Source organism: Haemorhous mexicanus, chromosome 10 (assembly GCF_027477595.1).
Source record: "Haemorhous mexicanus isolate bHaeMex1 chromosome 10, bHaeMex1.pri, whole genome shotgun sequence".
NCBI lineage: Eukaryota > Metazoa > Chordata > Aves > Passeriformes > Fringillidae > Haemorhous > Haemorhous mexicanus.
In genome coordinates this window covers 16,909,873-16,932,177 of record NC_082350.1, presented here as the reverse complement: position 1 = coordinate 16,932,177, position 22,305 = coordinate 16,909,873, and the positions used below count along the sequence as shown (strand labels likewise).

Here is a 22,305-nt window from a genome sequence, read left to right as displayed (position 1 = left end):
TTTTATAGGTGCACAGCTTCCTGGGGATTCCCAGAGTCTGTGCATCCCTTCCCGAGCTTCAACCCACAGTGGATCCCAAGGGTCACAGTCCCAGCTGCCTGCAGGGAGGAACCAGCACCCATGAATGTGTGGCCTGTGCCTGTGCGTTGGTAGGGATAAACCTGGGAGATGGCCATAAGCACCCTCAGCCTCTCCATAGAATATTTATATATATATATATATATATACATAATATATATATTAAAATTACATTTCTCTTTACAAAAACAATTCAACAAGGGGCCAGGGGATGGAGCCCATTGCCAAGGCCAGGGCACAAGCACCCTGGAAAGTTTATGGCACTAGGCAGGGTCCCTTTAGGGGTGCCTCCACCCTCAAGTGGGGGCTCAGTCCAGAGTCCTGCAGCAGGTTGTGTGGGTGGAGGTGGTGGGACTGGCCCCATGGCGAGATGCCTGCTCTGGATCCGACACAGCTCGCCCTGTCCCCGCTGTCACCACCTGTAAGGAGAAGACAGGACATGAACTCAGGAGGAGTGATAGTGCCAGTCTGCCCAGAGCAGTGTGGCATAGAGAAGTGCCCCCCTCAAAAACAAGGATGTCCCTACTTCTGGCGGGTGGCGCTGTAGGGACCGAGGAGGTGGGAGCTGGCCTGTGCCAGGTTCCAGTTGAACTTCTCCAGCACCTGCTGGCACTCACCACGGGACTTCAGCCCCAGGCAGAAGAGCTGCTCCACCTGCAAGGGGACAGGGCATGGCCAGAGGGATGACAGGGGTGCCACCACTCTTGATGGAGTGGGGACAAAGGAACAGGGGTGTGCTGTACCTTCAGGTACTGGATAGCCCGTTGGACGTTCCAGCCATGGCTCTGAAGGGCTGCCTGGCATTCCTCGGTGGTCACGCCATGCACCGTGTCCTGCACCTGGGGGGGAGCTTGTGGTCACTGTCTGCTGCCACCCCTGGGCAGCAAGAAGCCTGTGACTGAAACAGAAGACCACTGGGGCTGCCCCCATCCCTGTTTCTGTGTTCAGGGAGTACTATCAGCCTGGAGCTGGGATCACGCTCATCACTGGGATCTTAAATCTCCCCTGGGTCTGGGTGGGCCACAATATCCTCAGCCTAGAGAGACCAAGGGGACCATAGCAGCAGCCACCTTCCTCCTCCCCAGGGCCTTCAATTCTCATTTTGGCATTGCATTGACATTTATGTCCACCTGAACACCTGGGGCTTTCTTGTAGCCAGTCCCCTGGGCCTGAACTTGTGGAAACTGAGGCACAGGGTGGGCAAAGCTCTTGCCCATGTAAGCCCACTTCTCATGGATGCTGGGGGATGACACTTACCAGCCGGATCTTGTCAGCAGGACGGCAAACATCTGGCCCATCGTAAACGATCTTCTGGAGGCTGCAGGAGGCTTTCACCAGGCACTTGGGCCCAGGGTTGCTGTTGTTGGAGGAAAAGTTGGCCTTGCAGTCTGACAATGGCTGCTGCACCATGGGACGGACGGTGGCTGTGGTGACCTGGCGGGATGCTGCTACCTCCTCAGGGCTTTTAGCCTCTTTGAAAAACTTCTCATACTTGTCCAGGTAGGCCGGGCGCTCGGGCAGCAGGTAGTAGTGGGTGCTGCTGACCTTCTGCCCATCCTTCACGATGGGCAGGATGCAGGGTCCCTTGGAGCAGTCCTTGCCCTGCGCCTGGATGACCTTGGGGGTGGCATACTTAGGGTCGAGGGCGAAGCTCTGTGTGGTGGGCATGGGCTTCCCTGGTGAGGTGGAGAGGCAAGAGCAGAGGGCAGCACGTTGCTGGGGTGAGCCCACCTGCAGAGCCATGGGGCTGGGTGTCCGGGAAGTGGGCCGGGACAGCGGGTCCCGTGGGGGGATCTGGGGCGGCCGGTCTTCCTCGCCCCCCGAAGCTGGGGAAAGGTCCCCCGACCAGCGCCCAGGCTCATTGCGGCGAAGGGGCCGGGGCGGGATTGGGATGCGGGGAGGGATCTGGGGCTTGTCGTCAGCTGGCGCGGCCGGTCCCAGAGGGACGTTGAGCCTCTTCATGCACTCCTGCTGCAGCTCCTCGAAGAGCTCGGTAGTCTGTGTCATGCTGGGCTGTTTGGTGTCCTTGGGGGGTAGGAAGAGGTTGTCCTCCAGTGCTGGTCCCCGCTCACCCTCATCCACAAAGCCATAGTTGGTCTTTCCCCGCCGGCTCGGGGGGCTGGTGATAGAGCAGACCTCAATATCGTCCTCATCCTGGGCCACGTCATCGTAGGCAGGTGGTGGGGGCAAGGGCCGGGCATCCCAGTCCACCACTGGCGTTGGGTGGAGTGGCCGAGGTAGAGCCCGCGTGGGGCTCTGTGGTGGGGTCTTGTCCAGCAAAGAGAAGGCCTCCATGGCCAGCTCAGCTAATGACAGGGCTGTCAGCTCTCCCACTGGAGAGGGGCTACCCTGGGGAACCTCCTCCCCAAAGTCAATGAGAGTCACCTCGCTGCTTGCTGTCCCCTCGCCTGCCAGCCGTCTGGGCTGCCGCTCGCCCACCTTGGTGCCCGGTACTCGTGCTGATGGCTTGACTGGTCGCAGACCCTTCCCTGTGCCTGGCTTCTTCAGGCAGAGCTTCCGGAGACCCCCTGGCAGACCCTCCTCCTCCTCACTAACTGGGTCGTAGCAAGGCTCTAGAAGGGGGCAAAGAGAGATGGTGAGGGTCTAAGCACCCATCCCTAGGGTGCAAGAAGGGGAATCTACATCTCCAAGCCCCCAAACTACCCCATAATTTCAGCCCTCTTTGCTCCCAAGGCATACTAGGGCACCTGCCCCAGGCCACCCAGGTAAGAGAGAAAAGAAAGAGGGTAAGAAGAAAGGAGAGCAGCACTCAAAGAAGCCCAACTTACTGGTGAGCAGGACGGTAGGCTGAGGTGGGCGCGGAGGAGGCTGCCCTGCAGAAGACAGAACCCAAGAGAAAGGGAAGCATAGGGTGAACACAGAAGCGGCAGCCAGGGTGCTTGTTAATGGGGTGCATGCTTTGTTGTGTCCCCCTTCACTGGTGGGGCATGGGGAGGATGCTGGTGGGAAGCCCCCCCCCCCGCCAAGGCAAAACTGTAGGTTTAGGGGGATTGTGGCATATGCACAGCATCTGAGTTCCCTGCCTGTGACAGCTCTGCCGACATCACCCGCACTGGGGAGCCCAGCTGTGGGAGGCCAGGAGGGGACAAGGGACTCAGACAAAGGGCAGCAGGGCAGAGTCCAGCCAGGCAGAGCCACCAGCTGCCCATGCTGCTGGCAGTGGTGTATGGCCAGGTGACAACACGCCCCATCACTCCAGCTCCCCCTGCTCTGCAAAAAGCAAGTGCCAGCAGAGAGACAGAAAGGAGAGGATCCAGGCATCACCCCGGCAGCAGCGTACAGGGATGGAGGCTTCGTGCAGCTGATGGGCAGGAGGAAGGAGAAAAGCTACTCACTTTTAGCCCTCCCTGGAAGCTGTGTAGGTCTGGCAGCACTTGGGTCCACACCTAAAATATCAGGAGGGTCCAAGGGATTTCCCAGGTACAGCCTGTGGGGAGAGAGGAGAGTGCCTGGGAGTCAGCAGGGGCCACGTGGGACTCCTCGCTCACCAGGCTTGTGCCTTGGGACACCCCACAGCTCCTCCACCACACAACCACACCTGGTGCGTACCTGTGAGTGCTGGGGCAACACACCCCAGAGGCTTCCAGTGCTACGGCACAGAGCTTGGTGCCATCCCAGTGCCATCCCACCCATCTCCGGCTCCACGTGCATCTGTGGCTGCCTGCGCCATGCCCAGAGGACTGCAAGCAGGGCACTGCGTGTAGGGTACCTGTGCAGTGTGTGGTGCCCAGGACACCCCTCCAGCCCCAGGGCGATGCTGTGCCCAAGGCAGGATGCCCCGGTACCGCGTGCCGGTGGGTGCTGGGAGGCCCGGGCGAGCCGTCGCAAGCCAGGGAGCCGGCGGGAGCCGGCGCAGCCCGAAGGCTTGGGCGTGTGCCGAGCTCGGTGCGTTCTCGGCAGCCCGGGCAGCACGTACCCAGCGCCCGTGCCCACGCAGTGGGGCGCGGGGAGGCCTGCCGGGGCACGAGCCAGATCCGCGTGCACGGCGCCTCGGTTCAGCCCTCCGAGGGCCGCCGGAACAGCCCATGACACGGGGTGCTGCGGAGGGGTCAGGCTGGGACTGAGGGAACCGGCAGAGCTGTCCCAGGCCTGGGATAACAAACAGCAGTCGGGATCGTGATCCCAGGATATGGGCTGAGCCTAGGGTAGGAGCTGGCCCTGCACACCAGGAGCTTTCCAGTTTTTGAAATCCTATCCCCCACCACACTGACCTCCCACATCCCTCCAGCCCAGTCCTGAGAGAGACCCCCACATGCTCCCTGCCAAGGTGCTCCTTCTCACTGTCGCACAACCAATCCCACCTGGCAGAGAGTATGTGGGACACTGGTGCACAAGCACCCAGCCCCCCTTCCCCACATCACAGTCCCGCCAGGTGTCTTCTGATGGAGCAGGGTGGAGAAAAAAATAATTTCAGTGGATTTTTTTCATGTTTTGCTTTTCAAAAAGAATCATGCTGTTAGAAGCGTGAGGACAGGCTGCAAGCTACGCACATTTAGCAGCCCTGGGACACCCCAAAAGTGTTTTGGGGCAATGTGGCCACCTCTGGGGTGGTGCTTACTGATGTCTCCCTGCCCCAGGACAGCCACAAAGGTCTTCCCGCCTAGGACAGCCACAAGCACAGCAGCCCCCCACATCCCTAAGCACATTAGTAGGAAGAGGCAAGGAAGTTAGTCCAGCTGCAGGGACCCTACTCAGAGCCACCATTCCCAACACAGCGGGGACAGAAAGAGATGCTTCACAGGCAAAAGGGGGGCAGTAGCCAAGCCGCGTCTTGCTCCCGAGCCCAGTGGGCAGCGGGGAAGGGAGGGAGCAGGCAGAGGATGCAGAGAAGACAAAAAGTTTCTTACTCATCAATTTTATCGGGAAACCCCCAGCAGTGCTGCGGGTTGGTGTCTCCATGGCCTGTGTGGATGAAGCTGTTTTTAAGTGGCTGGCTGATGTCGTGGGCTGACAGCCCTGCCACCGAGGTCACCGTGTTTCGGGGAAATTGGCCCACTTTTAGGGTCCGTTTATTCTGACCCCGCCACCAGTAATTCTCGGCCCTAAGGAATAAAAAGGACCTCGTTACTGATGAGGGGATGGGAAGTTGACACGCGCCTGCCCCAGTGATGGGGAGGAGGGAAGATGACTTGTCCAAGTGCATGAAGGCATGAGGTGACAGATCTGGGAAGGAACCTGGGTGCCCAGGATCCCAACCCTACACGGCAGTACGCTTTGGCTCCCACCCTACATGGTCTCTGCGCCACCAGGTGCAAGGAATGCAAGTAGTGGGGAACAAAGCTCCATGCTTGTGTCCCCAAAGATATGCCCCTTCCTCCTTGCTGCCTCAAGTAACACAGGAGCCTTGGGGTGATGCCTGCACCAAGCTCTTTGTCAACAATCCCTCTGTGCCCCACGTACTAAAGGATGGCACAGGGAACACGCTTGGCATCTGAAGGGGGGCCCATATGGGGGACTGTGGGGTCCCATATGTGGGACTGTGGAGTCTTCCTCTCCCCCCATATGGGGAGAGGAGCTCACAGCTCTCCCTTCCTACATTATCAATGAGCCTTGTGCAGACTCGTGCAGGCAGGGGGAGATGGGCAAAAGGCAGGCTTAGGCTGTCAGTCTTCCTGGAGCTATTGAGTGTCCCCAGTGTGTCCTCAGGAAGTTGCCCAGGACACAGACACTTCTGGGGGGAATGAGGTGGTCATCTAACCCAGAGGGACTGGTAGAGGAAACAGGGATGGGGCAGGGAAAGGCATCCCAAGTGGTGTACCCCACCCAGCACCATGCCAAATAAATGGTGGGGGGGCTCCGACCCTAAGCTACCCCCCTGCCTGTCAGGGCCCTCCACTCCCCATGAGCAGGGTGTGTGCTGTGGGCAGGGGGCAGTGGCAGTGTGGGTGCCAGCCTGGTGAGGCTGGCACGGGCCCCACAGTTTCCTGGAGTCACCTGTGAGTCACCCCCGGCCACCAGCTCAGCCCTTTTCCTGTTTACCTTCCCGCTGCCGCCAGCCAGCCGCCTTACTCAGTGTGGGGACCCCTCAGCAGAGCTCCGGCAGAGCCCAGCCAGTACCAGGCATCCTCCCTCACTGCGGCAGGCTGGGGGAGCAGCTCCCCTCCCTGGGAGGTCCCCTCCACTCGCCCTCCCTGCGCCCCTCGCTGCCACATCCCGACCAAAGGATGCTGCAGCCGGGCCATCCCTCCACTCTCCCTGCTCCCAGCCTCGGTCCCACCGAACCCGAGCTCGGACCCCCGGCACAAACCCGCTCCGGTGCTGCCCTGGCTCCTCTTCCCGCGACAGCCCCCTCCCACGAGCGGCTGGGTCCCCGGGGGGCTTTCAGGGAGGTCCCTGCCCCTGCCCACACACACGTACGCACAGCCGGCGCCCGCCGAACGACAGGCAGGGGCTTGAAAAGGGGTGGGGGGTGTTTACGGTGCCCCGGGCGGCTTCGGCAGGGCCGGATGCAGCCCCCGGCAGGAGGCCACCCCCCTTCCCCCCGCCACCTCTGCCCGGGCATCCCCACAAGCAGCGCGGTCGGGGTGCCTACTGGCGGGGAAACTGAGGCACGGGGAGGGGGCTCGCCTCCGGGAGTACCGGCAGTCGGTGGGGCTTCTGCCAGCCCTCGGCTGCTGAACCCACCGCGTGTGCCCTGAGTCCGCACCCCCAAAACCTACCCACCGGGAGTCACCAAGGACCGCCGTCCCTCGGGGAAATTGAGGCAAGGGAAGCTGCGTCCCGGCTGTGCTCCACTCCCGGCAATTCCCGACCGACGGGCAACCTCCGGCCCCTCTTCCCGCTCTACCCTTCCCTCCGCGGCTCACCTGGGGCCGGCGGTGGGGCGGGGGGCGCGGACCCGCAGCCCGGCCGCGATGCGGCGGCAGGGACGATGTAGGCGCTCTGGCACGGCCGCACCGCCCTCCGCCGCTCCTTCCCTCCCTCCGCCGACGCTGCTTCCCCTCCCCTTCCCTCCCTGCAATTAAACCGCCAGACCCTGGGCAAGAGTCATCCCCGCGGCGGCGGACCGGGAGCAGCCGGTCCCTGAAGACACACAAAAACCCGGCCTGATTCACCCCGGGTTGTGACTAACCGCGGGGAGCCGGCCCGGGGCGGGGGACAGGGAGGGACGGGGACAGAGTCGTCCTCCTCCTCCCCTCGGGGTTGGGAGGCCGGCTCTAGTGCGGGCGCACGGAACTCCTTTGGGAGGTCCCCACTCTACCCCAGCTGAAAGGTGACAGGCACATCCTGGGATAGGGATGCAGGGACGAAAGGGGCCCCTACTGCAGTCCCAGGTCCCTGGGGTGGTGGAGGGGTGGCTGTGCCCTGGCATGGTCAGCAGGGACCAAGGAGCCCACAGCAGGTTCTGCCAGCATGGTACCAAGCCCCACGGTGCCCCTCCCAGCTCGATGACAGTAGCAGGCTCTGGGTGCTGGCAGCACGGTCCCCACCACTATCAGCAGGGAGCGGCCCTGGGGCGTGCAGTTTCCCTGGGCAAACCCACGGACACCGGACACCGTGGGGTGAGTCTGCAGGGATGGTGTGGGCAGGACTGTGGGCAGTGTGCAGCCCACAGCACAGCGGTGGCTGTGCCCCCTACACCGGGTTGCCCCACCACACTGTGCTGCCTGGGAGACCACAAACATACCAGCTCTGCCCACCTGTGGGGTACATGGCCAGGTGTGCTGGGGACAGAGCCACCCCTTCCCCACCCTGCTTCCCACAGCTCTGCCAGTGCTCACAGTCTCCCCATTTCCTATCCCAATGTAGGCTGGCAGGCAGTGCATCCCCCTCTACAACACCTGCCACCCTCCCATGCAGTACCTGCCCTCAATGACTGTGATGATGTCGTTCATCTGGATGTGCAGCTTGTCTGGTTCCTCAAAGTCCTGCAGCGCTCTCATGTCAGTGGGCTGAGCCTGAGGGAGAAGTGGGTGAGAATAGGGGATGCAGCCCCTCATGTCCATCCTCTTCTGAGGCCAGGCCCAGCTCCAAGGAGGGCAGGGAAACCCCAGAAATACATAAGAGACAGCATCACCATTAGCCCCTCCTCAGCTGTCACATCCCTGGGGTGTGTGATGGCAAGGCAGAAACCAGGTGCTTCCTGCTGTGACCATGTCACCACCCTCCACCTCCCAGCCTGCAGGGCTGCCTGGCCTGAGCTCCCCATGTCACCTCCCAGCTTGGCAATATTCTTAGCTCTATCCATGCTTGAGCAAGCTGGCAGCATAGGGTGTTGGGGCTCCTGTCCCCCTCCCTGCTCACCCACCTCCACCAAGAAGTCTCGCAAGGCCACGAAGGTGGGTCTGTCCTCGGGCTTGTGTGCCCAGCACTGCAACATGACGTTGTAGATGTCCTGGGGACAGTCCTCAGGCCGTGGCAGCCGCTCACCCTCCTTGTCTATCTTGTGCAGGATCTGTTGGACAAGGTGTGCTGTCAGAGTGTCCCAGATCCCCCTCAGCACCAGCAGGGTAAGGTGAGGGGGCAGGTCCCTGCTGTACACCTACCTGGCTGCCATTGAGGCCAATCCAAGGCTCCTGACCATAGGTGAACATCTCCCAGAGGGTCACTCCAAACATCCAGGTGTCACTGGCGTGGGAGAAGGTGCGTGTCTTCAGGCTCTCAGGAGCACACCTACAGGGGGAAGGACATGAGCATCAGAAGGCCATGGGTGCTGCCTCTCCAGGTCTCCCCCTCCCCAAGGCTCACCAGGCAAAGGGGACCTTGCGATGCTCCTGCATCACGTAGTGATCGTCATTTTTGGGCAGTGCCCGCATCAGACCGAAGTCCCCGATCTTGACGAGCTCATTGGAGGCCAGCAGGATGTTGCGGGCAGCCAGGTCGCGGTGGATGAAGCGCTTGGACTCCAGGTAAGCCATGCCCTTGGCCACTTGGATGGCATACTGGCACAGTGTGGAGATGAGGAAATGGCCCTGGTTCTTCCGCAGCCGGTCCAGAAGGGAGCCCAGTGGGGCCAGCTCTGTCACCTGTGCCATGGGATGAGGACAGCAAGCGGATAAGTCCAAGGCCACCCTGGTTGGGCTGGTTTCCAGCCTTCTTATGCCCCACTAGGAATGCCAGCAGAGGGCTTGGGGTACAGACCCAACCTGGCTTGGCTCATGCCATCATGTGGGACCTCCTCCCCATAGGGGTGTCACTGGGGTGGGCCCCATCCCCCCCACTCACCATCTTCATGGGGTGGGAGAGCACCACGCCATACAGGCGGATGAGGTTCCTGTGGTCCAGGGAGTGCATGGCGTTCACCTCCCGGATGAAGTCGTCCAGTGCCTCCGGCTGGCTCAGCACATCTGTCTTGAGGCACTTCACTGCCACATTCAGCTATGGCCAAAGGAGGGATGAGTTCTGAAATGTCTTCCCCTGTGTGTGGTCCCGCTGCCTGGCTCCCCACCCCCCAGAGCAGCCCCTCACCGTCTTGCCAGCAGGTGTGCACCATTCGCCGCGACGCACGACACCAAAAGAGCCGTCACCCAGCTTCTCAAAGATTGAGAGGTCCCGCTCCCGCACGAGGCAGGTGAGGGAGTGCTGGCCCCCAGCTTCAGGGGGTGGTGGTGTGGGAGGCTTGCGGAAGGTACTCTGGGGCTGGGGCGGCAGCTCCGACTCTGGGCGCTTCCCACTGAACACCTGTGGGACGTGGAGGAGGGTGAAACGTGGGCATGGAAACACCCTAAGCCCTTGGGTCTGTAAGTGAGAAGTTCTGGCACAACTCCTTGCTTCAGCTGTACACACTGGAACCTAGTGACGACCCATAACTGGACCCATAACCCAGAGAAGGCTGGTTGTGGGAGAGGGCTCCGTTCCTCCTGCTGCCAGCATACTGAGCTGCGATTCCCGTGGAGGGAAGGGGTTGTTTCTCTTGCAGCAGCTCTGCAGCAGTTCCCCAGCAGCCACAGCAAACCAGGCCGGTAGCCAGAGAGCCCTGGGCACTCCTTGGTCAGGCTGAGGCCACACAATGTGCCTGGGCACAAAGCCAAGGGAAACCTCCAGCTTGGGCTGAGCCTGGTGACACATCCCTGCAGCGACATGGGCTTTGCAATGCGAGCAGGCTGCCACCACTCAGAAGGGATGGGCCCTCCTTCCATCTCCCTCAGCTGGGATGGATGATGTGCTCCATGGAACAGGGTCCATCACAGTCTTGAGCAGGGTGTGCGGGGGCTGGGCCCAGCATGTGTCTGGGGTGGGAGGTGGCATTTCTGCTATTTGTTCTTTAATAGAAGTAGCCTTCTATTAAAAGCCCATCCTCATCATGTCCCAGCGCAGACAAGTCACACAGGGGAGAGGCCATGGCCCAGTGCCCAGCTGGCAAACTAGTCTCTGCCAAACTCTGTGCTTCTGGGGTGCCAGGTGCCACAGGGTGCCAGAAGTACCAGCTTTGGGTGGGATGGTATCAGGGCATATGTGAGCATCCCAAGGTCCCCTGCCACAGTGTGCCCCAGCCTGCAGGTACAAGGCTTTGCCCCCTTGCTGTGAGGCAGCAGGGTGGGCAGTGTCCTGGGCACCAATGCTGCCCATAGAGCTGTCTGGAGCAAGGCTCTCTGGTTCACTCGCTGCAAACAAGTTTCCTGACAAAGAGGCAAATAACATGAATTTTCTAAGTGCTGGGGTTGCAGGGCTGTCATTTGATGGGAAGTGACCCAGGAGCCTGAGGGGGACTGAGGGCGCACACTGGCAGGGTCACACTCAGGCAGGGCATGGATGGCAGTGGCTTCTGCCAATTTCCCTGTCAGCCTCTAGGGACGTGGGGGAGCCAGGCACCTGGAATGGGTACAGGGAGAGATCCAGATCTTCCTGTCTGCCTCAGTTTCTCTGCCACACCTGTCCCTCTCCCATCCCTACCTTGCTCATCCAGGATTTCCGCTTGCACATGGCTTTCCTCCGCTTCACTGCCTCCCACAGCCGCCGCTGGCCTGCAGGACACAGGGACACAGTGGCTGTCACAAGCTAGCTGGGGTAGGGGTCCCCTCCAGCCCCATATGCTCCTGTGGGCTTCCCAAAAGATGTTACACATCCAGCCAGGGGTAAGGGGAGAGGTTTGGGTGGGATCTACACACCGGGGCGTCCCATGCCAATCTTCTCCAGATCCTCATTTTTGACGTACTCAAAGTGGGAGAGGCGTGTGACGTTGAGCTCGTCTCGGATGCGCAGGAAGTACTGCTGCAGCTGCAGCTCAGTGAGCAGCTCCAGCAGCCAGTCCGTGCCCTCCTCCGCCTGCATGCTACAGCTCAGCCTCTGCTGGGACACAACATCGGGTTAGGGGCAACCCTGCTCTGCTCCCCTCTGCCCTATCCCCCGGGGGAGTCACCCAGAGGAGTTCAGAACCAAGGCTGGGGTGCTGCTGTGAGGGATACTAGTGGAGTCATCTCCTGAGCCTGTCACCATCTCTCTGGGGGAGCCCAGGACAGGCACCCCAATCAGCAGGACCCCCAGAGATAGGAAGGGCGCCCCAGTCTGCCCTGTCCTGCCCACAGAAATACCAGCCCACCCCTCCATTCCAGCACAGGCTATCCCCTGGTCAGGAGTGCCAAGGACACAGGAGGAGGCAAAATCTCAGGACAGATGTGCCTGCCCAATTCTCTCTGCTCAGCTGCAAGGGCTGAGCAGGGAGGTGACAGCTGTCCCCAGCAGGGACAACCATCGTGGCCCCCTAGCATGCCCGCACACTTGGCTGAGCTGAAGTACATACTCACAGTAGGTCTCCTCTGCTATGGGTGGTGGCACCTCACTGGGCAGACACAGGGAGGGGGCAGACACGAACATCTGGGCCTCTGGAGGGTTCTGTTTCTCCGGTGCTGAGGTACAGGACACCCCAATGCTGCTGGCATCAGCCCCCAGCTGTGCCAGGACACAGAGAGGAAGGGCTGGAGCCCATCCTCCCCGACCCGACTCCCCATCCCTGCCTGTTGTCCTGGCTCTTCCCCACTTTAACCACCACCGTTCTGCAACGAGATATGGCTCTGCCTCCTCCTGCTGAGTGCGGGTGAGAGGCTGGGACCCGCCATCCCAGCTCCACAGCGCGGCAGCCCCCTCCATCCTCTCCTCTACCCTGGGAGACGACATGGCCCCTGGCGTCTTCACCCGCTGTGCTCGGCTCCCTCGGCCGCGTCACCGCAATTAACAATTCTCGGCACTGGGCTAAAAATACGGCGGGCGCGGCGAGCAGCTGGGCACGGGGGCGCATGGGGGCATGCAGGGCCACACGGGGCGAAGGGAGCTGCGGCTCCCCTGCCCGCAGGCGACGGGGACAGAGGCGGGTGACGGCCAGCGCAGGGTCCGCACGGGGCGAGGGTCGGCACTTACTCGGTAGAGGCGGAAGCGGGTGAGGAAGGGGAAGGATCGGTGCAAAGCCTGGAAGCGTCGCATCCTGCCTGGCTGCCAGCCCCTGGCACCGCTGATGTCCCTTCCCCGGTGCCGGCGTCCGGGGAGCCCGCTCACTGCAGCCGGGGCACCCGCAGTCCCTTCATTTGCGCTACAGAGATGTCCCCTGGGCTCGACCGCCCCACAGACCCCCACTGGAGCGGGCAAGGGGTTCGGGCTGTCCGTCGGCCGGACGCGAGCTGTGGCTCTGCCCCTCCTTCCATCCGGCTCCCGATCCTCTGGCCGGCCGGCCCTCCCCTTCCCCAACGCAACGGGGCCGGGGCGGGGGGTGGCGGCCGGCAGGGCTGGGGGTCACTCCCCTGGCTGGAGCCGCTTCCTGGGGACCCCTCGCTGGCAGCGGGGTTCGGTCCCGGCCGCCTGCCCGCAGCGCTGCCCAGGAGGGTTATTTTCAGCCGGGCTGGGACGCGCGCCCAAGGGGCCGGGCTCCCATCAATGTCCCGCTTTCTCCCTTGTTCGGCGGTTGCCGGCAGCTGGGAGCCCGGACCCCCGCTCCCATTGCCATGGAAACTCGCCCCGGCCTTGGGAAACGCTCCCAGGCCTCAGTTTCCCCCCTAGGAAGCAGGGAGGGAGGGAGGCAGAAGAGACATCCGGCTCTCTGCTCCCCAACCGAGGCCACAGGCAGGATGCCAGGGCGATGGGCACTGCGGGGGGAGTTTCTGGCTCGGCAAACATATCCGCTGCCCAGCTGCCAGCCCCCACGGGGCTCTGCCGTGGGGTGCCACCAGCACCCTGGGGCTCGCTCCCCTTCCCTGGTAGGGCTGGCACTCAACCCCAGCAGTGCTGTCCGCCCCGGGCTCCCTAGGGAGAGCAGCTGGCCACGCCGGCAGCCACAGCGTGAGAGAGGAAGGACCCACAGCAGAGCACAGCACCCTGGGGCTCTTGCCCCAGCCCCCGCCTGCCTGGCCCCCCAAACCGTGGACATTCCTATTCCACGGGGGCAGCTGAGAGGGAATTAAATGCATCCCCAGGAGGAGTCACCACTGGGGCTTCCACTGCTACTGGGATCCCAGCTGGCACCCAACAGCAGAAGCACAGGGCACAACAAGCCCATTGACTGGGGACAACTGGGCACAGTGCCCTCGGCACCAACCTCTGCCACGCGCCAGCTTCCCCCGTCCCAGCTCAGGAGACACCGGGGGTGGGGGGTGTCCTGCCTTGACAGAGCATCACCCTCATCAAGCAGAAATGGCACCCACCGGCACCGGCACCGAGTGCACTGCCTCCTGCACCCCCAAATCCCAGGTGAGGCTGCCCAGTTCAGCGCTCACATCGGGAGTACAGGTTTCCAAAAGGGAATGGGGAACGCAGCTTTGCCCACCATGCCAGGGGAAGTTCCGCGCCTCAATTTCCCTCTCTGCGATAGACCCGCATGCACAGGGAGTGATCCTGCAACCTCGACTCTGAGTGGGGCGAGGCATCCTTCCAGCAAACTCCCATCCTAAGCTGGGGAAGTCTCAAATCCCCTAGACCCGCCGCACAGGTGCTGCTCGGCCCTTGGTGCCCTGCACGCCCCTGCCATGCACACCCATCCCTGCAGCGCCAGGGACGCACCCTACGTGCACCCAGGCTCATGCACGGTGCGTGCTGAGGACGCTCACGTGCACCCCAGGACCACACAGGAGCAATCCCCCCGCGTGCCTCCCGCCACCTGCACAACCGCAGCCGCCCCCCACGCACGTCCCCTCCGCGCGCTCGCGGCCGCCGCCCTGCCCGGCCGCACGTGCGCAAACACCGCGGCGCCGCCGCCGGCACCGTCCTGCTCCCGCCTCCGCCCGGCGCGCACCTGGAGCCGCCTGCCCCCTGCGCGCCCACGGCGCCCGCCCCCGCTGTGGCACGGTCGTCGCCTCCATGCTCGCCTGGCAGCGCACACACCCGTCCGAGCTGGCACGTGGGGGGTTAGTCCTCCCTCCTTTCCGCCTTCCCTCCCCCGCATCACATCTATCCCTAATAACACCACAATACCTGTGCTGTACCTCAAGCCCCCTGCACCTACACATTCCCCACATTCATGCAAAGCCTGACATCTCCCAGGGACACTCCATTGTGGGGATGGCAGCCTGCAGGGCCACCGTCTGGTTGCAGCGCTGCAGCTGGGGGACTGCATCCTACGCTGGGCACCGTGCCCCCCCCTCCACGAGCTGTGCCAAGCTTAGCTGAGCCTCACTGCCTCACACCATTCCCCCATGCCTCAGTTTCCCCAGCAAGAAGAAGCAGGCAGCCCCTCTCCCGTGGGTCAGGATGCGAGCACAGCCAAGCAAGGAGGGGGTGTCATGCTGCCCCGGATGCTGCGGGGTACAGCACATTCCAGAGGAGAGATGCCATGCGGGGATCCCCCGTGCTCCATGTCAGCTGCCAACCCATGCCCATCCTGGGGCCATCAAGCTCAGCAAGGGGCCCCCGCTGCTTCCCTCTACCGATTCCCCCCCACTGACCCGCCGGCACGGCATGCCCGGGGCGATATCCTGCCGGGGGGGCGGCGTGAGGCGCCTGCTGCCCAGCCGCAGGGCCCGCTGCCCGGTGCTGTCCGAGAAGCTGTGGGGCAGGGGGCCGTGCATTTCCTCCTCCTCCTCGGCGCTGCTCAAGCGCTGGTAGTCGCATCTCTCGCCCATGGCTGAGGCGGCGGCTGCGGCGCAGCGGCGAGTGGGGGGCTCTGCGGAGACGCCCGCGTCTGCCTGGGGGCGGCGAGGGCTGGAGCCGGGTTTGGGATCACATGGCAGAAAGTTGCTGCAGTTCCGGAAAACAGCGAGAGGGTGAAGGTGACCGCGACGGCAATGGTGGGGGTTGGGGGGGTGGAGGATGGATGGAGGGATGCAGACGAAAAGGGAAAAGAGAAGGGGGGCAGCCCTTTGAGCGCTTGCCCTCTCCCCAATCCCAGCCTATCGCCACTGTGTTCCTCCCGGCGCGGCAGCCCAACAGCCCACCTTCTGTCCCGGCTCCTGAGTGCAGAGGTGGTGGCATCGCCGCGCTCGCAGCCCCCTTCGCCCCGCACCCCGGCACGGTGCACCAGGCAGCCAGGCGGAGGAGGAGGATGAGGGGGGACCATCGTCTACCAGCCGGGGCTTACAGCAGGCAGGATGGGTAGGGAAGCACCTGCAGAGGGATGGGGGGGCTCTGGCGCTGGCAGTATCCCCAGCATCCCGCCCGCTTCCCTGCGCAGGCAGAGGGGGATGGGATGCACCGGGAAGATGGCTGCTCCGCAGCGACCAGCAGCGTTGGCGCAAGCACGGCAGGGCTGGCACAGCAGCCAGGCCCCGGGGGGTGCCGCCGGGATGGGGGTCCGACGGCCACGCCAGGGTCAATCCTCTCCCCCCACCCCCTCGGAGGGGGCTGGGGGTCTCCTAGACCTCTGCCAGGCGCTGCCGCAGCTGGCACAGCCCCCAGCAGGAAGACACCTCCCTGAATGGGGAGCCCCCACACCTGCACATGGGGACCGGCCCGTAGCCCAGTGCTGCCCAGCCACAGTCCCTCTCGCAGCCTCCGGACCACAGCCACAAGCAGGCTGAAATCGGGGGTGGGGGCGTCTGTGGGGCTGCAGCCCCCTCAAAGACCCCTGTGACCTGTCTGTCCTTGGGGACACAGCAGAGTCCCCGGGGACCAGTTTGCTCCTCATGCCACCGCCACAGGGTATTATGCCCCACTCTGACCCCCAGAAGCACCTCCAGGACCCATCACAGTTCCCCCACAGAGCCCCGAAAACCCGGTGTTGCCAAAGGAGTGACAGCAGGCTGTCAACGCGCCAAGGCAGGGGGCAAGAGCGTGTCCTGCCCCCCCTTCCCCTGTCTCTGCTCCAGAGAAACAAACACCCACAATCCCGGGGGGATCTGCCCCGGCTGAGGGGCCGGGCGGGAACAGCCCCTTGGCGACTCCTCCTGCCATACCACGGAGGTGAGCTCAGCCGCGGAGCTGAGGCGGGCCGGGCCTGCGGCGTGGGAGCAGCGAGCCGCCCCCGCGCACGGCCCGCCGGCGTCACCGCGCTGGCACGCCACGGGACGGTGACTGATGCACGTGCTATGCCACCTTCCCTCCGGAGCCAGCCGCCCTGTGCTACCCCAAAACCCGCACCAGCCTGCCCCGGCAAGGTGATGCTGTGGGGATGAGTAGGGTCAGCCCCTGTCCCCACAGCCCTGGGCATGGATTTGGGTCACACCCCCCTACACGTTGGCGTCCTGGCCTGCCCATGCTTAACTGACACCAAAATGATTTGGTACTGTACAAGGGGACAAATGGCATTGTGCCCTGCCAGCCTTGACTCACCTTCCTGCTATTCCCACCCTGAGGGGGGTCCCACCACAATGATAACCGCTGGATGGGGTTATCCTCCAGTGGTTACCCTCCAGGATGTGACAGTAACACTGAACACAAGGTGTCCCTCCCCTCTGTGGGGACACTGGCGTTCCTCAGCCCTATGGGACACCACACTTGGCCCCACATTCCTGGGACCAGTGCTACAGCATCCTCTATGCCCACCACCCCGCACCGAGGGCCCCAGAAAGTGGTGGGTCCCCAAAACAAGCTCCCAGAGGTCCCCCACTCACCTCCATCACATCACCCTGCTCACTGTCACAGCCTGCCTGCCACCTTCCTGCCGCCTTCCTGGCAGCTGTGTCGCCTGGAAGTGATCTCACTGACTGCGGCGGCAGCAGGGCAGCCGCACCGTCACCCCGGGCTGGCTTGTTCAGTCCTGGCAGGGCCCCGAGGGCGGCCCCAAATTGTGGTGACACACTCCCCAGCCCGGCTGCCACGGCGCAGGTGTGCAGACACACACATATCCACGCGTACAAACACACCCCGCTCCCACCAGAGGCAGGGCTGCCGCCTGCATCCTGCCTACCTGAGGGATGCTGCTGCCACCCAGCTCCCCGGGGACTGTCCCCAGCCCCTCGCTGGACTGTGCCACCCCATGTACCCCCATATCAGTGGGTGCTTTACCTCCCTCGGTGCTGGCACCTGATGCTGCTTGGTTGGCTGGATGGAGCAAGCAGGAGGTCTCGGGGGGCCAGCACGGAGGGCTAGTGACCCCTGTGGCAGGGGTGGCCGGGGAGGCCGAGGTGCCAGGCTCCTCCTCGCTGCCATCTCTGGGCTCCCAGAGCCTGGCCCCATGGCAGCACAGAGCGTCCCCTGCTCTGAGCCCCTGCCTGCAGCAGTGGATGTGCGGGAAGACGCAGGCACGTGGGGGGGCCCCCCCATCCTGGCACAGCCCCAATCCTCTCCCTAAGCCTCTTTCCTCTGCTAAATCCGCAGGTCGAGCTGGGGTGGACTTAGCTCGTCTTGCACCTCCCAGCTCGCCGGCATGGGCAGCTATTGCTGACCCCATAACTGATCCTCACCTCAGCGCCAAGCTCTCCCACCATGGCAGGGTCACAGTGCAGTGTTTTGGGGGACAAACACACAAAGCAAGAGTCCCTGGCACCCCTCATTGCTGGGGAGGTGGAGAGGGCAGCAGGATTGGCATCGCTGAGCCCTGGTGTCACTGCCACTGTAGGGACCCTGTCACCCTGCCCTGATGCAAGGCTGGTTTGTGCCTGCCAGCCCCCTGCACTGATCTCACCTGGGCCACAGGACAGCACAGGGGGATCCCTTAGCAGTGCCAGCCCCTGTCGCTGGGGCTGGCACTGCTAAGGGAGAACCGGGCAGTGTGCGAGGCAGAAAAACGTCAGGGCTCAGGTGACACCGGTCACAGGTTCCCCCTGGGGCAAAGTGGGAGAACTCAGAATGGGCATCCCTGCCTGGCACCCCCATCTGTCCACCCCAGACACTCCAGACTTCCTGGGGGTTAAGGTATGGGAAGTGTCTCTGCATCCAGAGTCATGACCTGTTCTGCCGAGGCAGTTGGAAGAGCCTTTGTGGACCTGCCCCCCAGGAGAGCTCTGCCCCCAGTCCTGCCAGGGAAGGGGGGCACCAGGATGCACCCTGAGCCCTGGTCCAACCTGCCCCTCCACCCAGGGGTGCTGCCAGCAGTACCCTCATCTCCACCCCAGCACAGGACGTATCCTTGGGCCAGGCTGTAGCTGGCACAAAACGGGTTTGTCAGGTCTCAGGCCAGACTGGCACAAAACCACATCCACACAGCAGCATCTCCCCTTTGGGCTGGGAGCAGGCGAGCTGGGACCCCTAGAGCTGGAAGGGGGGAATGAAGGCTCAATTCCCGCAGTTCCCCAGCACCAGAGCAGCACAGCATCCTAGCCAGACCATTCAGTATTTGCCAGTCATTAATACTAACTGACAGCACCCTAATTAGCCAGGCTGCAGGGGCAGCAGTGGCCCTCCCCCAGGGCTGCTCAAAGGGATAGAACAAGACTTTCTCCTAAGTCTTTCTATCCTGGCACGACCTGTGTATGAAGCAGAGCATCCTCTGGTCCCCCAAAACCCATACAAGTGGGCAATGCTCCCCAGGATGCTTTGTCCCTGACAGCTATCATCCCTCATGGACACAACTGAAGTCAAAACCGAGGTGGCTCCATGGGCAGGATGGGACTTCTTGGGGGGAAACTGAGGCATGGTGTCAAGTCTAGCCTGCAGTTGGTTAGGACAGGGTTCGGCTACAAACTCACAGTAGTTAATGGTTCCTGTGAGGGCTGCTCCTCTGCTTAGGAGAGCCCCCCTTGCCCTGGCAAGGCTGAGTCACAGTGGGATAGCAGGCTGGCAGCTGCCCAAGGAGGAGGAAAGCATTGCTAGCCCTCCCAGCCATACCCACTACACCCCACCCTGCTCTAACAAATACCTGGCTAAGGAGGCTCTGGTAGCTCCAGGGGTTGGTAACAGGTTGCACAGCTCCAACCCTGCACCCCCAGGCCTCGGCGCAGCCTGATGGGGGATGCGGAAGCTGCTTCTAACCCCCCCCCTCCCTGCGGGCACCTGTGGGCTCAGGGCTGGCAGTAGAAGCAGGGCCATAGCTGAGGATGGGTGTGCAGCACCCAGGGTCTGTTCTGGACCTTCTCCCTAAAGAGGTGCCTGGTAGCACAGACCTACTCAAAGACACTTCACAAGGCAGGACCTGTTTTTAGGAGAAGCAAAGCCCATAGCCCAAAAAATTTGTTGAAAGCTTTTCCCTGAGCCAGCTCAATGAACAGCTGAGTAAGAGGGGGGAATGTACAACCAGCAGAGCCCACATCACCTGGCAAAAGGGACACCCTTTGCAAGGTGTTGAGCCGATGCCGGAGCCCAGCAGCACTGGGACACTCCAGTATATCCGCTGCACCGAGTGGCCCCAGGGAGGCGAGGGTGTGGGGAAGTGCCAGCGCCAGGCTCTGCCCCAGCCTGTCCTGCCCAGACAGCCCAGTCCCAGCACTGCTGCAAGAGACACTGTCCCTGCCTGGGCTCCTCTGTCCAGCTCCAAACCTCCTTCCCAGCTGCTGCTTCAGAGTGGGTAAGGGGTCTAATCATGCTGTGAGAAGCTGAGCAGGATTTGCCTGGCATGGTGGGATCCTTGTCTGGACTGTCAGCACCACCTTACCAAGTTTAACTTAAAACTTTTATTTAAAAAAGCAAAACCAGCAAAGTTCCAAATGGTCCTGTACTGTTCAGAGAAAAATTGCCACAACACAGCTGGACATAGCCACGATGCTGCACGCTGGGCCAGAGGTCAGAGGCTCCCGGCACCTCACTGCTGCTCGAGGTTTCGGCCGCAGTACAACACCCCGAGGTGCAGGACTGGCCCCGGAGGACAAGGATCCTCTGTTCAGTGCCACAGCTCCCACGAGCCCAGGGAAGAGAAAGAGCAAAGCTGCCTTTTCTCCAGGAAAAAAAAAACCTTCCCCCAGCTTCCGCTGTGGTTTAGGAGAGTTCAAGGGCACCAGGCACCCACTCACACCAGACCCTGCTGCCTGCTCTGCCCGGGCAGCTGGAGCAGGTCGGGCCTGCTGCCGGCCGGGACTGAGCAGTCCCGCAGTGCTTGGGCACGAGGGAAGCACCGCAGCTCGCAGTGCTGCGGGGCACGGTGCCAACACACCGGCACACTCAGCTGTCAACCAGGCAGCAGCACAGTGCCAAGCCCTGAACCCCCCTGCTCCTCGCAGCACCCCCAACCATGGGGTCGCGCCTCGTTCCTTACCTCTGTGCTCACCGCCACTGCCACCGCATCCTGCGCCGAGTCTGCAGCGTCACCGGAGGGCGAGGACGGGCACGGCGACACTCCAGACAGCCGGCATGCCAGGCGAGGCGAGCCCGCACACCTGCCGGGGCGGGGTGCGACGATCGACGCCGGCGACGTCCGGGACGCGGCTGGGATCACCCCCGGGGCAGCGGGCACCGGGCACGGGGTGCGGCCTCACACCCGGGCGGACCTCCTGCGGCTCAGGCGGTGTGCCGGGGTCCGGGCGCCGGGGTTGCCGCCGCGGTGCTCCTGCTCCCCCGGGTAGAGCTCGCCCTCCTCCTGCACTCCGCCTCGGGCCTCTCCCTCCTCCTGCCGGCCCCGCCGCACCCACCAGCGGGCGCGGGCCGGGGGGCTCGCCGCGTCCCGTCGCCCCCCGCCGCGCTCCTGCTGCGCCCGCCGGGCCAGGCCCTGCTCCTGCCGGACCTTGGGGCCGTGCTCCTGCACGCCCCGCACCGCGCCCCGCGCCCGCCGCGCCCCGGGGCTGCCGCCCGCCGCCGCCTCCTCCGCGCCCCGCGCCCGCCGCCGCGCCCGCGCCGCCCCCCGCTCCCGGGGCCGCCGCGGCTCCGCGCCCGGCTTGGGGCTGCTGAGGGCGGTGACGGGCCCGGGCCGCTCGCCCCACTCCTGCAGACTCGTCCGCTCGCCCAGCGGCACCCAGTGCCACCGGCCCGGTCCCCCGCCGCCCCTCGGTTCCCCGCCGCCGGCCACCAGCTCCTGGCCGCGGGGCAGCGCCCCCAGCCCCGCCTCCTGCACGCCGCGAGTGAAGCCGCCCTGCTCCTGCACCCCCGGGGCCACCCCGCCGCCCTCCGGCACCGCCGGGCTCAACCCCCCGCCCTCCGGCACCCCCGGCGCCCCGCTCGCCCCCTGCCCCCGGATGGTGCACGCGGTGCGGGCCCCACCCCGGCCCCGCACGCTGGGGAAGCCCCCCCGCGCCGCGCCCCTGGAGCTCCGGCTCCGCCACCCCTTCCTCCCCTCCTGCCCCCCCGCCTCCTCCTCCCGCCGCCGCCGGGAGCCCGGACGGCCCCCGACCCGCCCCCGGCCCCGCTCTTAAAGGCGCCGCCCCGCCGCTTTACGTAACGGCGGGGGTGAGGACGGACAGACGGACAGACGGATGGATGAGCACGGGGATGGACGTACGGACAGACTCACCGCGGAGCAGCGCCAGGCCCCGGGACCGATCCGCTGCACCGGGGACGCAGGCTGCCCTGCGCTGCCAAAATCCCTGCTCCCAGTGAGTTGGAAGGGGCTGTTCCCCGTTTCCCGTTCCCTCTGCCCCGGCGGGGCTGGCGCTGCCCGGCCGCAGCAGGGCTCCCGCAGCCCCGGCCCGGCCTCTCCGGACACTTTGCAGAGTTACCGCAGGCAGAGAGCTCTGCCAGGCGCAGGCAGGAGCTGCGGGAAACGACGTCCCTCCAACAAATAAATCATCCCCGGGGGAAGAGGAGGGACCAGAGCTATGCCGGGACAGCCCATAAAGCGCGAGCTGGGATCCTGGAGAACCTACTGCTCACCCAAATAGTGCGACTTCTAGAGATGTGGTGTTTGTAAAGCAGAAGATGAGACCGGCATGAGGGACAGGGGAGAACAGCAGAGAGAAATTGAAGTTATTTAAATGCAGGGCCGCAAACCCATGCAGTCTCACCCGAGCAGGCCTCTGGGGCTGAGGAGGCAGCTCCTGCCCTCCCAGAGCTGCCCTAGGCTCTGAGCAGTATCCCCACTTGCATATCTACCATGGCCCACGGGACCTC

At 63.6% G+C, this 22,305-nt stretch overlaps 1 protein-coding gene across 7 annotated transcripts; it reads right to left on the bottom strand.

Moving 5' to 3' along the window:
* Window positions 1–219: 219 nt before the first annotated feature.
* TNK2 (tyrosine kinase non receptor 2) lies at window positions 220–20,996 on the bottom strand. Of its 7 annotated transcripts, none has more exons than XM_059855535.1 (16): window positions 20,522–20,996; window positions 11,148–11,328; window positions 10,933–11,003; window positions 9,508–9,720; window positions 9,265–9,417; window positions 8,788–9,065; window positions 8,586–8,712; window positions 8,348–8,494; window positions 7,903–7,997; window positions 4,947–5,141; window positions 3,435–3,526; window positions 2,868–2,912; window positions 1,336–2,651; window positions 822–917; window positions 605–732; window positions 220–497 (listed from the first exon to the last, which is right to left on the bottom strand). In XM_059855535.1, the coding sequence occupies exons 2-16, from the start codon at window positions 11,308–11,310 to the stop codon at window positions 491–493; spliced, it is 3,126 nt and encodes a 1,041-aa protein (XP_059711518.1). In that variant the 5' UTR covers window positions 11,311–11,328; window positions 20,522–20,996; the 3' UTR covers window positions 220–490. The 7 variants fall into 7 exon arrangements, with proteins under 7 accessions (XP_059711518.1, XP_059711517.1, XP_059711514.1 ...); XM_059855534.1 differs by having other exon boundaries at window positions 11,148–11,325; window positions 20,522–20,995; XM_059855531.1 differs by lacking the exon at window positions 20,522–20,996 and adding an exon at window positions 12,394–12,686 and having other exon boundaries at window positions 11,148–11,325.
* Window positions 20,997–22,305: the final 1,309 nt, after the last annotated feature.